The 17,714-nt window shown below is 52.1% G+C and overlaps 1 protein-coding gene across 3 annotated transcripts in view; it reads right to left on the minus strand.

The window, feature by feature from the left end:
- Positions 1-17,714, minus strand: part of BCORL1 (BCL6 corepressor like 1) — a 38,651-nt gene that overhangs the window by 12,795 nt on the left and 8,142 nt on the right. For all 3 annotated transcript variants that reach the window (XM_067548492.1, XM_067548490.1, XM_067548491.1), the window contains 11 exons: positions 17,096-17,234; positions 12,160-12,250; positions 9,266-11,857; positions 8,627-8,783; positions 8,255-8,335; positions 7,495-7,899; positions 4,565-4,794; positions 4,240-4,446; positions 3,947-4,113; positions 3,611-3,756; positions 2,433-2,510 (listed from right to left, as the gene is read on the minus strand). In XM_067548492.1, coding sequence (XP_067404593.1) covers positions 2,433-2,510; positions 3,611-3,756; positions 3,947-4,113; positions 4,240-4,446; positions 4,565-4,794; positions 7,495-7,899; positions 8,255-8,335; positions 8,627-8,783; positions 9,266-11,857; positions 12,160-12,250; positions 17,096-17,181 — 4,240 coding nt within the window. In that variant the 5' untranslated portion in view covers positions 17,182-17,234. The remainder of the gene's footprint in view (positions 1-2,432; positions 2,511-3,610; positions 3,757-3,946; positions 4,114-4,239; positions 4,447-4,564; positions 4,795-7,494; positions 7,900-8,254; positions 8,336-8,626; positions 8,784-9,265; positions 11,858-12,159; positions 12,251-17,095; positions 17,235-17,714) is intronic.

Genomic DNA, 17,714 nt, shown 5'->3' on the forward strand with positions numbered 1-17,714 from the left:
ATGGATAAATCCTCTATTGGGCTCCCTGATGACTGGAGCCCAGACACTGTATGCACGGTGGCTGCAATTATCATTGATCTTGCGGCAGTGTTGTTGGCATCAAACACAGCTTGAAGAACCATTGTTGCAATTAGCTGGCCCTCTAAATATAGAGACTTAAGTTCAACCCTAGAGTCCTGAGGAACTTTACACAAAAACTGGGAGACTCTCCTACTGGAGACAGTCATACTTGACTAGCAAAACCTGGCAGTTTGCAATACTGGCTTGAAGGCTAGCCAAGAAATAGACCTTCCTCCCAAGTAGGTCCAACTTCTTTGGGTCTTTGTCTCCAAGAGTAAACCTTGGCTGACTGTGCATGGGCAGCAGCCAACAAACCTGGAACTAGGTGAGTATAAAATAATCAGAGCCTTTATGTGGAACTTGAAAGCGACAGCCTGCTCTTTTAGAGGTGACTGAGATGGAGGCTAGGGTCTGCCAGAGGGCCCTGGCTTTATTGAGAATGCCTCCATTAATAGGTGCCACAAGACATCCTTTGTATCAGTGTGCAATAGAATCAAACAATCTATATGACCTTTCTTGCACCACCTGAAGAGTAATTTCTAAGTATCAGCCGTCCTCTTCAAAGGGCTTTGAAAGGCCTTTAAGTCCTTGACAGTGGAAGGTACCTAAGGATTAATAACTTCATAAAGAGATAAAGAAGAAATAGCTAATGGAACTATAGGGTCAGCATAACAATTCATGTTATCATCCTCTTCATTCAGGGATTCTTGAACCACATCTTGAGGAGCACTTTGTGGGGATGGATGAGATGGTCGCAATAGATCCACCTCAGGAGATTCCTCTCTAACTACAGGGGCCTTAGAAAAACATGGAGTGAACTGAGCTGTGGGCTCCATAGATTGCCAGGATTGCATCATATATGGATATAGCATGTGGGGCTGAGGAGGAGGGATCCAACAATTCTGAGAACTTCCTCAACTGTCTTGTATGATAAGAAGAATATCTTGAAACCTTACTCTCAGGATCTCCTTCACAGGTTGACTGAGGAGAAAAGGAGGCAGCTCTAGGAGATGGACTTCTGCTGTAGACTGAAAATGATGATGAGGCAGAAGAATACCTCTCTTCTGAAGGAGGTGCTGATCTTTGTGCAGTTGAGGAAAATTGTGGAGAACCTGATACTATGTGATATTGAAATTGAAGCGAAAGATTCTGGATGCAGTAAAATCTTCATTATTGGGTCTCTGGGTTCCATTATCAGTGAGAGATTTACTGACAAGGGAGGAACATCAAGTAGAGAAGATTCCAGCTCAAGTTTCCAGATGTGCTGAAAACAATTGACATCAAGGTCTGCAATGCTGTTTGGTGACAATTTCTACTCCAGTACCTATGCAGTGCACAAAGTCAGATGAGAGGTATGTTTTCACTGTGTTTTTAGCTAATATTGGGGATGGTGATAAATTCCAGGACAATTTCAGAGAAGTATTTTTTTCTGTCAAGGGCAGCAGGAGCCACAGACTCACCTGAAGGGATTTGTACCAGAGTATCAGCAGCCTTTGACGAATGCTTGGTCTTTTTGAACACAAAGAGGCTTGAAATCCGAGAGCAACCTCACAAGTAGCTGAGGCACTGACTGAATGCTGTTATGGAGTGGCAGGGGCCTCTTTCTGCCAAAGGATCTCAGAATCGGATCCTCCCTTCATGGAGTAATCTAGCAAAAATAGTTTTAAATGTGCATCTTTAGCCTTTGGAATGTGCTTCGAAAAAGATCTACAAATCGAGCACTAGACATTTAAAATGCCAATCATTCAAAGGAATGGCTGCCTCATGGTCTGGGCATGACTTAAAGCCTGGAGGCTTGGCCTCAGCAGTACCTCAGAAAACTCCCTGATGGAATAAAAAGGTTCTCTCTTCTTTATTTTGTCAATGGACAAATGAGATATTAACTATAAAAAATACACGCAAACTAACATCATCTACACTAAGAGTAACAAAGAAAAGCTATAGCTATGGGGTAATGAAAGACACTGAGGCAGTTCTGAGTGATGGCTGAGGCCCCTCACCCTTTATGCCTTTGGAGGAGGAGCTCAAAGGCATGCAAGGTACCATGCACAGCCCCAACTAATGCTGGGCAAAAGAAGCTAATCTCATGCTCATGGGGTATGTGTGCACCTAGACTGGGATCCGGTGGATGAATATTTGAAGAAAAGGTCCGTTTCAGAAACCAGTAGATGATTGAGTCAGTGAATGGTGTGAAACTATAGCAGGTCACATGCCAGTGAGGGCTTCCTGCTATTCTCTCCTTCTGTATGTGGGTTGGGGAGGGAGACCAACAGGTTTAACAAGTCCCAGCTTGTGTGACCGTTGTCCAGTCATCATCCAGCAGCCATGCCATGCTCTGGCCTGCAGGAGGAGATAGAATCAGCTGAACTCACCCAATACAGAGCTGCTGTAGAAATCCCATGCTGTGCGGGGGTCGCCATCACTTCGCCCTTGGAGATCAGAGAGGTAATCTGCAAGAGGAAACCAAGGCAGGGAGGCACCCATAGAGCAGCTACACAACATAATCACGCATGCACACCTCTCCTTTCATCAGCAGGGCTCTAGGGGGAAGCAGCAGAGAGCTGAAATGACTAACCCCTCACTGCAGCCCAAGGCAGTGATAAACAAGGAACTATAGTCCATGAGGAGCATGCCCTCCAACCTCCAAAAGGGTGACCAGGGACTGAGACAAGAGAAAGGAAGGTGGGGAGTGGGAACAACTCTAGCACCCACTCAAGTTAAGGTTATAGCTATTTGAAAGGGGTATTTACAAGCACACACACTCAGGAATTTAGTTGAGCCTAGAAGAACACATGGGCACAGCTTTCCAGAAGCAGAAGAACCTAAAGGTAAAGTGAGGAACAAAAAGGAGCTAAATACAGTTTCAGGCAACACTTGTATCATCCCGTAACAGGCACCCTTTGTAACTCTTTTTCTCTGCCTTGCTTCTGTGCAAGACCCAGAAAAACTGGAAAATAGTGACACCAACTGCACACAAATGGCACAGAAAGCAAACAGACATTGTACTCTACGTGTGCAGTTACAGTGACCTGAAACATTACTGCCAACAATGGCAGGTAAACAATTTTCAGAGGGAGTAATTTTAGAATTGAGAACATCACTTCTCAGCTGCAAAAATGCAGGTTAACAGCATGTTGTGGTTGCATAGTAAAGCCAGCAATTGCCAGTTAGGTTTGAATACACATCAGCTCTGCCTCACGTACCTGCATTAGGGTACTATCTTTAGTTACATGATCACAGGTTCTTGTAGATATACCTGGATTGTGTGTCTATGATTGGAGAAGGAATCGGGTCCTATATTATAGTAACTTGAGAAACAGCATAGACTGGATTAGGCACCTATGTAAGTAGTTTAGTAAGAAGTAAGTTCATTCCATCTACCTTTGCTCTGGCATTTCCTGACAAATGAGTGTCTAACTATGGCCCCTGAATGCTGCCATGCAATTTTGTGTTTAACACTTAAAGCCTGTAAAGCTTCTGAGCTCTTTTGGGGTGGAAGATACTCTGTAGAAATGTCAGTCATTGCCACGCCCCACGGCTCAGCACTTACCGCTAAGGAAACACTTCATCACCTCGCTGCTGGCTAGTTTCATGGGTGTCTGCCCTGAGTAAGTGGCGAGTGTGGGATCAGCCCCATACGAGAGCAGAAGCCACATGGTCTCCAGGTTGTCATTCACCACTGCATCGTGGACAGGCCTGGCAAGGGACAAAAGAGTTACCAGAGGAAGAGGCGTCTGTGCAGGTCACAGAGCAAACAAACAATCTGTTTCTTGCTAGGTGACTATACTGCCAAAGATGGCTAACAACACTGCCTGAAAGACTCCCACAGCCCCGGCAACTGCTGTCTCATGAGCCTCTCCCCTGGGCCCTCTGGGAGCTGGCTTGCCTCGTGCCATCCTGGGCGCTGCAGTTCACATTGGCACCGTGCTCTAGCAGAATGTGCAGGATGTCAATCCAGCCTCGTGCGCAGGCTTCGTGCAGAGCTGTGTAGCCAGCATTGTCACGGTGATTCACTTCGCTGCTCTTTTTCTGCAGGCAGTAGAGCACCACGTCCTGGAGGAATGACACCACCAGAGGCCTGGTTACACAAACCACAAGAGAGGAGCATGGCTCTCGAGGTACTCAGCAACAAGACCCAGCGGAAGGAGGTGGGGTAAAAGTTATCAGCCCAGCACTCACCTTGTAGCCAAGCCGTGCTGCTCGCTGCAGGAGGGTCTCCCCAGCATTCTTGTTCACAATCAGCCGCCGAGCCTCAGGAGGGATGTGTTGGGTCATGGGCAATTCAGGGGAGCTCCCTGGACTGACCCGCCGTGACTTACAGAGTGGCCACAGCTCCTGGGGCTTCTTCAGAGAGCGTGACTTGGGCTGATTCCAGTGTCCTTTCCCCTGGAAAATACAAATGGAGGGAGCTTCCTCAGCATAGCTGGACGAGGCTGAGTCCAGATATCCCCTCCCCCTTACGCATGCTGGGTTGATGATCCCCCTCCCTAGGTCTGGATCGTACCTTCCCCTCTTCACAGATCCCTGCCAGATGTTTTGTTTTGCATTTGCGTTTTCCTGATGGTTTTTCCAGTGCTTCCTGGATGGGGGAGTTGCCCGGGTGATCCAAGAGAAAGCCATTTCGGAAGTCTGGGCGCCCTTGGGATTTTCGGGGCAATGGGGAAAGCCTGCTCCTCAATCGCAGCTCTGAGCCTTTGCTTTGGGTAGATTCCTTCTGCTTCCGGTACCTGAAATCTAAGGAGATACAGGGTCCACAGGATGCAGAGACAAAGACCATGGGGTCCAGGCTTCCCTCTATGCGTCAAGAGCAGCCAGTCCCTGCAGGACTTTGGTGGCCTGGCAGCCTGCACCCAGATCCACCAAAGCCTTGGTTACTCAGCCTGGAAACAGAGTACAGAAGAGTAAGGGTATATGGGAATGAACACAGCACACTGAAAATGAAAGAGTATCAGTGGGATGCCTGACAGCAGAAGGCCTTATGGGTCTGACCCTATGCAGGTCCCTAAGCTAAGCAGGCATGGCTTGATGCACTCACTTGATGCACCATTTCTCCAGACAATGTGCCTGTTGTTCTGCAATGGGGCAATACCCAGGAGAACAGAGTCTGATTTCTCATCCTGTTGGCATGCTCTCCAGTGGTTTAATAAGACATTAACAAAAACAGTATCCTGTAGCCATACTGTCACAGGGTGTGATCCCTTCAGACCTTGAAAGCTAAGCAGTGCTGTGAGAGACAGCTAAGGGGAAAAAAGTGAATCCAGGAGAATTCCCTTGTATCCCCAAATGACAGCTGCTATTCCACTTCCTGCCGAACGATGCCCTGCACTGCTGTCTATGCTGCCTTTTCAGAGATTTTTCTTATTTTCTCCCTCTTAAGTGCAACATTAAGGTGCTGATTTTGTATGCATAGAAGTAGGGAAATTCTGAGCGAAGGTTTCTCAATGGAAATATGAGCTCTTCCCCCCTCCTACTACGTATTACAGAGTCGCTTGTTACAGAACCCCATAACATCAGGCAATTATAATCAAACAATAACACCCAATGGTGAGGGCACAATTATAAGTAGATGATATTAGAGTATGTGATGAGAAAATAAAGCCATTGGGTGCAGAAAAGGGGCGAATAAAAACTCTGTACAGAGAAATGTATAGGCATTTGCTGTGCTGGCCCTTTTCTAGTGGGTAGATATTAGCAATTGTTTTAAAGTGGCCTGCAGGGGAGCACAGCGCTTTGCAGGCAACAGTGGGACACTGCCCAGGGAGACCACTATCTGACTGACTGGGTTAAAGGCTAGGCCAAAGAAGAGGTCTGAGTGCACGGCAAGAGAGTCATTCTGGACAAGTCACTTTGCTTCCCCAACTCTGCTCCACAGGGACAAGGCCACCTGCCTGCCTCCCAGGGGAATGCATGCATATAACAGTTATGTAAGGGCAATACAGGTGTAGGTCATAACTATAACTCCATAGGTAACATTTTGTCCTCCTAATTTGCAAAGAGACGAGGGTTCCTCCACAGTGAAGGTTGCAATCCGCTTCCCCTGCCGGCCTTCTGTGAGTGGCCCCCAGTCCCTCCATCAATAACTTTGCTTAGAAACATTGGTTTGGCCCAATTTGCCAAGCAAAGGAGAAGTTTTCTGAAGAAAACTGGTCAAACTGCTCTTGAGTTAGAGCTCATTCATTCAGAAGGGGCTACTGACTTTTCCAGGCAACTCCACAGGGCTCCCACCATCACAAGTTGTTAGTAGCTCCTGTGGTCCCTCAAGGGCCAGGGTGGCTCCTCTCTTCCCATGACCCAGCCCTAGGTTTTACAACCCTGGACATTCCAGCTGTCTCTTCACACAGTGCCTCATTTGTAGGAGAAGGTGGCATCATACAGATGCTGGTAAGAAGAGACCCAGGAGCAGTTTCTGTATGCACGCCAAATTTGTGCTCCCCACCGGTACAATCACAGCAGCATTCTCCTGCCTGAGCAGCCCCACAATGGACACATTTGAGCAAAGCCAGAGGGTACCTGCAGAGCGACGTACATATAGGCCTGGCTGTTCTGCAGCTGTAGAAGCTGACAAAATTCACTGATTTCCAAAAGCTTTGCCAACACCCTGACAGCATAGAAAGGGAGAGCTGGCCTGCAAAGCAGCGGGCAACTCAAAACGGCTGGGAAAGAATCCGGGGGAGGCGGGAAAGGGGAGTATCTATTGAGAGTCAGAAGGGTCTGGGTCACTGGCTGAGCCATGGGTAGGGAGCAGGAGCTCAGGAGGTAGTAAATGGAGACCTTAGGGCAGGAACTGGAGTCCAGGAGATGGGAGGGAAGCAACTGCAGCTTTCTCCACTTGGCTGTTACAGCCCTGAATGTGAACTATGGGAAAAGGTTCACCACACAGCTCCAGGCACTTTGCCTGGTTCTGCCACACCCTGGCTCCCAAGTCACCCTCTCTCCTAGGTTCCTGCTGGACAAAGCTTCTTTTGCTCCACTGCATAAGCCTTAGGATTTACTGATGTATAAAAACAAAGGGTTAGTCCGGATGTATAAAAATCAGTCTGAATTGTAATGGCCCCGGTTCCATCTACTCCTGCCAGGGCAGGCACTAGGATGCCTCTCCCTAGGGTTCACATTTGCCACGTGCAATTATTCTTGGCCTCCTCCTTCCCTGCTCCCAGCCCTGCCTGTGACTGAGGAATGAGGTCAGTGCCCAATTAACATTGCCACATCATTTGGGGGTCACTGGCCCATCGTTTACAGTAGATGTCCTGTAAAGGACAGGTGGCCCATTGCAGTACAGCACAATGGAGGGAATGGTCCCTGGACAGCAGTATATGCAACCCATAGGGGATTGGAGCTGACGCACTGGTTCTAAGCCAGGACGGCTGGCCTGGAAGAGGTCTTGCAGAATAGCCAGCGGGGCCAAAAACCCCTTCCCTCAGCCAGTGCCGGTACCTGCTTTTGATTTCCGCCTCCTATGGGAGTAGCAGCTCACATGTTCCTCCTCTTCTCGCTCAGTCAAGTACTCCCCTGTCTGGTATTTCCGGCTTTTCTGCCGTCTCCTCTTCTTCCTCTTGACATGGCTGTCATCATCCTCCTCATTGAGGTCCCACAGCTGCCTTGAGGCCTCCACTCTCCAGGGCAGCTCCCTGGCCCTCCTCAGGTGGCAGCTGCCCTTTTCTGACTGAGACCTGTCTCTGGCCCTGCGGTTGTGATAACGGGACATCCTGTGGGATTTCCTCAGCCTGCGGCGTTTCAAGGATGTCTCCTCCTCCTGCTCCTCTTCCAGCAGTGGTAAGATCTCCTGGCCGGTCACGTCACACTCTCCTCTCACACTAGCAGAAGAGCCACCAACACTTCCTGCAGAGAGGACCACACAAGTTGTGTCTAGTAGCTAGACCTCTTGACACAAGAAGAGCCAAAAGCATCCACAAGAGCACTCCCCCAGCTAGGAAACAGGGGACAGGACAGCCCCTCCTTAGCACCCCAAGACCTTCCTGTCCCCCAGACATGTGGGCAGGGATGTACTCACACTCCCATCCCCCAACTCCCTACTGAGCCTGTAACTAGACCAAGTTAGTAAAGTGCTCTGTTCCCATCTGCCAGGCACAAGGCTTGCAGTGCCTCGCTGACAGGGATCTCTCAGTCTCAGCCACACCGGCTAGCTGAATCTCCCCAGCAGAGGCCGGCCACTAGGTCTGCTGCAATCACCAACCTGACTGACTGCGTGTCCGGCTGCTCAGCACCACCGGGATGAAGTCCCGGAAGTTGTTTTTGGGTTTCTTCTCAAGATAACCTGGGAAAAGAGGAGAACCCTGAGGACTAATGCCACTGAAAAGCTAACGGGGAATCCAGGAGCTGATAGAGGACTGCTGGCCTTGGAATGACAACGCACCATGTTATACCGGATCCCTACATGGGATTCTAACCTGCTGTATGTAGTGCTCAGCTCCACAACCCACAGGAACTCACAACTCCAGGAGACCTGGTACCCAGCTCCGCTGGCAGGCAATGGGAGCAGAGTGCCAAGACCACGCTATAGCCTAGCTATGCAAGGGAAGAACACTGTCCAGATTTTTAACAGTACCTTCCTCATGGCTGTCCCCACGATGCCCTGGAGATTGGTGTTCTGTTTTTGCCTGCCTCCTGCGCTTGCGTTTTACCCTGAGGCTATTGTGCTCATTCAAGCCCACCCGGCTTTCTCGTTTGCTGATCTCGTGCAGGCCATCACGATGCTTTCGCCACTGCAAACACAGGACAGATACAGGTTTCAGTCCAAACTTCAATACAAGCCTCACCATGCTAGGGCAGCAGGAAGGGAGGAACCCCAGCATACTGTTTCCCCCCAACCTCTGCCAGCTCCATCAACACCTCTCACTCCTGACCCATAGCCTGCCCCAGATACCCAGCTCTGCCAATGCCCCTGAATCCCAACTCACAGACACTGCTTTGTCAGTCACAACCCCAGTGCCAGGGAAGACTGAGCTGCCTGTAACGAAAAGGCCTCTAGTGAGGTTGCCCAAACTGATCCCTGTACCCTCCTGCAGTCCCAGTGATGGGTTCCTCCTTCCACTGCTGTCAATTGCCCCTGTATCCCCTTCCTTTGGTTGTGACTCCTGATACTATTCTAGGCAATACAGAGCCCTTGCACTGGTCCTATCTGTGTCTGGAGGCTGCTGCTGCCCTCCATGGGACTGGCGACCCTCTTCAGTGGCTGCTCACCCACCTTCCATCCATGCAAGCTTCGGCTCCCCGTCTTGCTTGGGGCCTCCTCTACATCTCTGGCTCTGCACTTCAGTCTCTTGTGGGCCTGTTTGGCTGGCCCATCACGTTGCCGTTTGGATTTGCAGCATAAGCTGCCCTCCTGTTTGATTTGAGTTGCTCCCTTGAGTTTGGTCTCAGGAAAGCCCCTGGGTGTTGCCCCCGCTCGCAGACAAGCCACAGAGGCAAATGGCACATCACATTCCACTCGCTCCTTCTTGACTCTGCACAGGTCCACCTGGTGCGTACCCTGGGGGGCCTCTGAGGCTGGCTGCTCTCGGGCCATTTCACATCCCAGCTCCTTGCCTGGACTCTCTATAGGTGCAGCTGGCAGCTCAGAGGTTGTTTGCAGGCCTTGCTGATTGGCTCCAGGCAGGTCATGTGACAGATAGGCAGCTAACACTTGGTTTTTAGGTTTTGAGTCTCCTAACTGCTTGAGGCTACAGCTCACTTGGGAAGCCTCAGTCTGTACAACACTGTCTCTACTGGAGTCAGCCCCTGGTTCCTCACATCCGTGGCTCCTGGAAGGGCTTTCTGCCTTCCCCTTCCCCCCCTTTGCATCCACAGCACCAGCCTGAAGAGTTGGAGATACACCTATGGAGACTGGATTGACAGGCTCCTCACAGAACTTGGGCAAGGCCCTGCAGCTCTTGACTTTGGACAGGGCTTCCCATTCCAGAGATGGAAGCCTTGGCAGTCCCTCAGGAGCCTTGGGGGCTGCTGTGCCAGACTCTGCAGACTGCATGCTGGGAAACGCAGGGAGCTCACCTGTACCAGATGGCTTGGAGGGGCCACTCTGATTCAGGGGCAGCTGTCCAGTTGTGGAGATGCCAATTGAAAGCAGAGGGGTCTGGTGATAGGGAGACCACCCAACGGGCAGAAGCTGGGCATTGGATGGTTTCCCATTAACTGGGCATCGGGGGTAAATGCTTCCCTGACCAGGAGTCCAGAGAGACAGCTCCTTGGATTGGCACAATGGAGCCCCTGGGGCAGCTCTGCCATAGAGGAACCGCCTAGCTGGGTCCTGCTGGCCCTCCGCACTAGCCTGGCTGCCTTTTTTCCCAGAGGGTGGCCCAGTATTTCGGGCATCTCCCTGATCGATGATGGAAATGGGCTCCTGTTTGGGGAGAAGCTGTGGGTCTCTGCTGAAGCTAATGTTGGAGTCTTTGCTGAGCAGTAGTGAGGCAGGCACTGGGTTGGCCACCCCCACATAGGTGCCTGGAATGGTGCTAATTAGAGCAGTGGAGTTTTTCATCCAGGAGCCCTGCTCACCATTGCGCAGGAAGTCTGGAAAAATGACAAAGGGAGAGGTGGTGCCCAGGCATGAGGTGACACTGCTGCCTGCACTCTGGGCTGCACGCTGGGACTTGGACAGGACCGTAGTGAGTGCTGCCTTGCCGCTGGTGTGCACCGGTGTTAGGATGGGCATGGGGGGTGTCTTGCGCTGGCTCGGTGGAGGCAGCTTCTGGCGGTTGGATTTAGAGGACAGATCAAGAGGCATCTCACTGCATTCTGGGAAGGAGACCATCTCACGTTCCAGTTGCGGGGGAGACTTCAGGGGAGAAAGCGAAGTGATGGCCCCTTGAGCAAGTTGCTCTGGAGCAGCTGAGGCCCTGGTGTGCAGGCCAGTACCCGATGGGGGAGCTGTGCTCCCACATGAGGCTGCCAGGGAAGGCTGGCTGGGTGAAAGGGAAGAGCCATCCATGGATGGGGAAGGACCATCAACAGCAGCAGCAGCTTGGGTGCTGCTCCCACTTGAAGGTGAAGGGCAGCTCAGCTGGCTCACCTCCACAGACACCACTTTGGAATCTGAAGCCAAGGGCCTGGCTACGGAGAAGGTACAGGGATACGAGCGCAGCTCAGGGGGCGCAATAATGCCTGGCAGGCCACGCTCCTGCAGGTAGGAGGGAAGGACTGGAAGAGCGAGGGTGGAGGGGACTCCGAGGGGGCTCGGAAGAGTAGCCACACTGAGCGGCTGCCCACAGCTGGAGGGTGGGATGTACACCAGGGGCTGGCTCGGGGCCAGAACTGCTCCGGGCTGAAAGGACAGGGGCATTTTTTGCATAGCAGGGGCCTGAGATGTGGAAAAACACACTCTATTCAAGTTGAAGGTGGCGGGGGTAGAGGCAAGGGTGTTGCAACTGGAGGCAACCACAGGCAGCGTCTCCTCCACGGGCACTCCTGCCCCTTGCGTTTCAGCATTCAGGGTGCTCTTCTCTTTCCCAGCATTCTCACTGTCTAGAGCATTGGGGCAAGCAGGGCAAGCATCGGCCTGTTTGTCACTGTGAAGATCTGCAGGCATCCAGGCACTGTCCGTGCTGCTGCTCTCGGGCTCCACAGCTCCCGGGACTGCGGGCTCCAGCCCTCTGCCATCTCCCTGATTTGCCAGAGGGACAAGCAAAGTAGCCTCTTTCACTGCTTTCCCAGCACACTCTGGTTTTGGGTGGAGATCGGGTGGCTGCTCTTCCAGCTTGGGCCCAAGTTTCTCCTCCACACTGCCATTTGCATCCAGCCCCTGGGCATTGCTGCCACCGCTACTGACTGCTGTGAGCTCCACCTGCAATGAGAAAGGGAGAAAGGACTCCCTGGAAGCTGAGCCAGCATTTCCCAGCAGAATGGGCTGCTCCCACTCTTCACTGGGTCTCTGTGGGACACGGAGAAGCCCACAGGAAAAGGGAACAGTGCTGCTTCCAGGCCCTGCACTCCTGCCTTCCCCAGTCTCTAGCATGCCACTCTGCATGCCACTCTGTCACAGGGCAGTCCTCACTTGGGCCCAGGTCAGGGTCAGACTCCCATGCACGGCCCCTTCCATCACAGTCCTTGGCTCCTCAGCCCAGCCACTCTGTACAAGGAGCTCACCTTGGAAAGGCTGCTGCCGACGCAAAATTCCTGGGACCCCAAGTGCTGGGAGCTGCTCTTGTTAGACTCCTCATCAGAAAGGGGGGCTCTCCTACAACAGAGATAAGACAAGACAAGGGAACCACAATGAACCCCAGAGGTACTCTCCTAGCCCACCATTAGCCTTGCACCGCCCCCAGGGCTGCGAGTCAGAAGAGGCTCGCCGGCCATAGGGAAGTGGGGACTCCTGCCCAGAGCCCTGCCTCTCCAGGCCCGCCCCCAGGCTGCTTTCCAAGCTCATAGATGCAGCACAGCAGGCGCACCTTGGAGAGCCAGCCTGCCTGCACGGCAATGCCAAGGCAAGCAGACTGCACTGCCCTCAGGCATGCAGGAATGGGGCGCACGCCCCCCTCGGATCCTCTAATGCTAGGTCTGGGGAAACAGCCACCAGGGAATGTTTAGGCTGCTGTCCCTTTAAGAAGGAAATGGCAATAACTGGCCTACAAGTTCCACAGCAGTTGGGAAATGACAGTTGGCAAATGAAGCCGCAGGATGGGGGGTGGGGAGACCCACAAAATAACCATCACCCAAAGGGCAGGGAGCTGGCCCACCCTGCTCCACCAGCCCCCAGTGCTCCCCCAATCCACCCCAGAACCCACCCCCCACCTTCCCCAATCCCCCCTCCCCGAGCCCCACCCAATACAACCCACCCAGTTCCAGTCCCGCCTTCCCCACGCAATCCTCATTTACAGCGGCAGTCCCACGCTCCCCCAGCCCCCTCCTGTTCTTGGCTTGTCTTCTCCACACCCCCATTCTAGTTCTGCCCACCCCACTGCCTCCCCTGTGCAACCCCATCTTCCAATCCTGCCCTCCCAGCCAGCCTCCCAAATCTCTCTCTCACACCCACCCATGCTACACGTGTTGTTCGTTCCCCACCCACCAGGCATACTCCCCCTACAACTGCTGATTCCTGTCACCCCTCCCCGCCCCCCATTATCCAGCCACACACTAATCAGTAACCTGGTTTTGGTCCAAAACTAAACATCCCCCCTTTCCCCCTCCGCCCCCCTTACACTGGTAATTTTAATTCCACACCCATCTAATATTTCAGTCTTATCCCTCTTACACACAGCCCCAGAAACATCCACACTTCACACCTATGATTTCTCTCCCTCCTCAGGCACTAATCTCAGTCACATGCCCTCCTCATATACCCTTCTGACAGCTGTGGAGTCCTATCACTGCTCCAGGAGCCTGGGCATATTCAGCTCTATAGCATCCCTCTAGCCCCCAAAGCAGGAAACACCTGGGGCCTGGAGCGTGTGATTGGCGCAGCCCCCAAAACACCCTCAAGACATCCTGCACAGGGGTGTTGTATATCTGTCTTTAACCCCTTACCCTTCACAAGACAGAAAGAGAGCAGTTCACTGCTCGAAACAAAGGAGTTTCCCAGGCGGAAAGTGTGAATTCAGGGTAAGGACTGTGATCAATTCCACGGAAAGGAGACATGATGGAGGAGGCCAGTGGTAACAATTGTGCATATGAGATGGTCAGACAGGGGGGCTGTAAATATACAATACTTCTGCCTAAGTCAACATTTGAACCAGGAGCTGCTCTCACAGGAGACAGTAGAGTGCCCAGCACAAGGTTCAGTGTCCTGGGAGGGTTTGAGGCCCTCCCTAATGTTTTTTGTCTGCTGACACAACAGCTTGCGAGGGTTAACTACAGGGGAAGCTAGTGGGGGCAGAATAAACCTTGTGATGCTGGCAGTCTTTTCTCTCCTTGTCTGCTACCAAAGGGATTAAGCGATGCAAACTTCCATAATCAACCACATCACTCCAGTGTCCAGTACTGGCACTCCTCTCTCTTGGCACACGAAGGTGGCCTTCGAAGGGATACAACTACTTGAGTAATGACCTTCCGGTTTAAACATTCTGGTAGGGCACCTACTCCTTTCCAAATGCCCTCAGTATCATGACCCCTCACCAGCTCCCCACCTCATGGCACAGCTATGCTACAAATGCAATGCTGGTCTTCCCCATATCTGCACTTGTTCCCCTGTGCTGCAGCAAAAGCACGGCACTTTGCATAAGGCCTCTGCACCCTTCCCACCAGACATCATTCTTGCTGTTCTTTACAAACATAATTTGACATGGATTTCTTAAACCTGGATTTCCCGAGTCACTCAGGCCACAAAAGGCTTAAGAGGATTGTTATTAATAAGGGGAGATCAGGTTTCTGCAATAGGCAGCAGCAAGATCCAGATGGCAGCTGAGAGGTGATGGGACGAAGGGTGGCTGGAATCACAAGAGAACGACCCTTAGAACTAATGCCTGGGATAGGCTTTTAGTAACATGAACCCCAGGAGAACAGCTCAGACTCAGAATCTGGTTCCTGCTTCTTGCCCAGTTTGCTAGCCAGAATGGCAGAGACAGGAGGGAGAAACTTGCCCAAGGTCAGCCAGGTAGGATTTGTAGCCAGGCCACATATTCTGCTGAGCAAACTGTGCGGGCTTTTACACAGCAGGCATGTGTGTTCTGTTACTGCCACAGAGCTGGGCAGGGATGGAACTCCTGACCACCTCAGGTCTTCCCAGAGCCCTCCTGTGAGACAGCTAATGTGCATTAATTGTGTGGCTGGATGCTTTCAAAAACATGCAAGAGCTGTGTCGAGAGAGCCTGTGTGCCCCTTGCGCCTTCCCGGAATGCCATGCAGCTGGAACATTCCTGTGCCAGGAAAGGCAGAGTTAAGGGGACTTTTTCTACCCTGCCCCCACTGGAGTACTGAGAGGGGCCAAAAATCCCATGGCCCTTTCTCCCTCAATCACTGTCCTGTGGGATCTCTGCCAAAAAGCAGCATGTGCCTTGAACCCAGGGAGGCTCTGGAGGAGTTAGGTGGGATCAGTGAAAGGGCTGGGGTGCTAGGGAGCTGAGACTTTGGCCGGGAAGGCATCTCCGTGACAACAAGCTGGACAGCTGGCACAGAAAGCTGCCTATGCAGCAGAGCTGGAGCCACACTCTGGCTCCACCTCCGCCTCCAGCGCCAAACCCGGCCCCCTCAGAGGCAGGGACGTGGCAGGGGCAGCAGGTGGAGCTAGAGCACAGTTCCTGGCCCTGTAACAGCCCAGGCAGCTTCAACGACGGACTGAGCTAGACAGTGGAGCCAAGCTGCTCTGGCGTCCTAGGCTCCGACAGGTGAGGGCACGCCTGCCTGCCAGAGGGGCAACAAAGCAGGCATCCAAGGCTCACCATCCTACACACCTCTCTTCCCCTCACAGGAGACCATCATCCCATGCAAGCTGCCCCAGTACTATTCCCCTGGCCTGGGGGGAGAAGCGATTCCCAGGGCAGCACCTGTCCCACAAGGCCCAGTAGATCAGTACACCCAAGCTGGTGATCCACAGGTGAACTGCTGGCTGGAAAGCCCAGGCAAGGAGCTGAGCTGGCCACTTATCTTCTGAGGCAGCCTCAGGGCCAGCCCTGCACCCCCTCTTGTTCCTGCCACTGTCTCCAAAGCCAAACTAGCAGCCTGCTCTTCTGATAGCTAGAGATGATGCAAGCAACACTGTATGTCATGCTGCTGGGGAGGGGAGAGGAGGGGGAAGTATAGTAACTCTGGTGCAGGCAAAAGGTGCCAGAGTGTCAGCCTTGGAGGCTTAGATCTGCTTATCCTCAGAGCAAACTGCACCCACACTGCTCTCTGCCAGTGTCCCTCAGCCTTGCCCTAGAGAACCACTTCTTGGTAAAAAGAGAGCTTAGGCTGCATGGTCCTTTAGCCTCTGCACTGAGAGACTGCTAGGAAGGAAGCCAGCTGGGACAGTGATTTCTGTGATGTGAAACCCTGTCCAGGAAGAAAATGCAATATTTATTCCCCCAAATGATTATCCCCCACCCCTCCTCCACACACACACACACTTTATACAGGGCCAATAACTGACTAAAAACCATTCAGTTATGATCAACCTGGTTTGTCTGTCTTGATCTAATCTTGTATTTTGGGCTGTTTGGTATTTCTGTTCAAGTGCCTAGACCCCTCTGTGCTCAGGTGCCTGAAACACGGACATTTATTAGGCTCAGGAAGTAGGCCTGTACAGCCTTTAACAAGGGGTAACTAAGATGAGAGGCCACACATTACATGGCAAAATCTGCCTGGCCATACTGGTCTATTGCCTGCCTGTTGGACTAGTTTATCAGCATCCCTAATGCCTGAGACCCTACTATCCCAAATGCAGGACATTTTAGTCCACAGACCCTAGAACGTTTGCCACAGCTGATGAAGCTTCACTGCACCCTGACACCAGGGAGGCCACAAGCTGGCCAGTTCTGAACACCACACCTGAGAATTGCAGGATCAGATAGGTGCCAATGCCATAGGTTAGGAGGGGACTGCCAGGGCAAGGGAATGGGACAGGTCAGGATTCCGGCAAAGAGCAGGTCCTGATCCTCTCTAATCTCTGGCCTGTGATGTTCATGCAACTCACCTATCCAGTCCTCTAATCTGCACTGTGCCCACTGGAAATGCTTCTCAGTTCCCTAGCCTGTACTGTCCATGCAGCTCTCATCCCAGTTCCCAACCCATCAGGCTCAATGGCAATCAGCTGAGAGTGCAAATCTGACAAGACAAAGAGGAAAGGTATAGCAGGTAGCAACAAGGCCATAAGCAGCCTCAGCACTGGTGCAGCAAGGCCACAAGCAGTGCCCTGGCTCCATACAGCTGCCGACTCTTGCCCAGAAAGAGCACTTCCAGTATTGTTCCCCTGTGAGCATTAGACCCATTCTTTCCCTTGGGCACAGAACACAGGGACCATAGGAGACTTGATGGCCTAATGCATCCTTGTCCTATCCCTGAGCTCCTTAGGCCTGTGACCCTGCACTGGCCCCAAAGAGAATCACTAAACAGGACTCCGGACGTTTTCTGTTTCCAGCCTTTCCCCTAACAAGCCACCCACGCACCTCACCTCTCCTCGTTGAGGCCACACATGCAAATCCGCTCTGCACTGGTCCAATTATGCACCCCACTGTAGAGAGGTGCTGTAGAGATCATGACAGCTGCTCACCACCAACCAGGACCTATTGGGGCTCGTGGGGCCACTCCGCCTGCAAAGACAAAACAAAGTCAGAGGCTGTTCCCAGGACGCTGCATTCAATTCCATTCCTTGGAGTTCTTCAAGGAAGTTGTGTGTCTGTGGTACAGTTCAGAGAGGTCATCTGCAAGCCAGAGCATTGAGAAAGAGATGGCCAATCTGCATAGCAGTGGGCAACACCTCTCCATTATCTGCCAACTGCAGGTTCATTTCCATGCAGTGTGGTACATTGTTTCAGCAGCTAGAAGTCTATTTGCAAAGAGCTTTTAGGAGAGGAATACACTCAGAGCAGGGACAATGAACTCAGCTTACACTCATGGTAGGATTTTTCACCAAACCCATTCAATTTGTAGTAGGACATGGGTTCCCCGAAAAGCGCTCTGTGCCGATATCTTCACATCCGCCTGTATCCTGTTATCCTTCTTCATCCCCCAAGAAGGTAACCCAAATACAGCAGATAGGACAAAGACAGCTTTCCCAAGACAATAGACAT

Source organism: Emydura macquarii, unplaced genomic scaffold (genome assembly GCF_026122565.2).
Source record: "Emydura macquarii macquarii isolate MOO-44397 ecotype Brisbane River unplaced genomic scaffold, CSIRO-AGI_Emac_v2 contig_1253, whole genome shotgun sequence".
Taxonomy (NCBI): domain Eukaryota; kingdom Metazoa; phylum Chordata; order Testudines; family Chelidae; genus Emydura; species Emydura macquarii.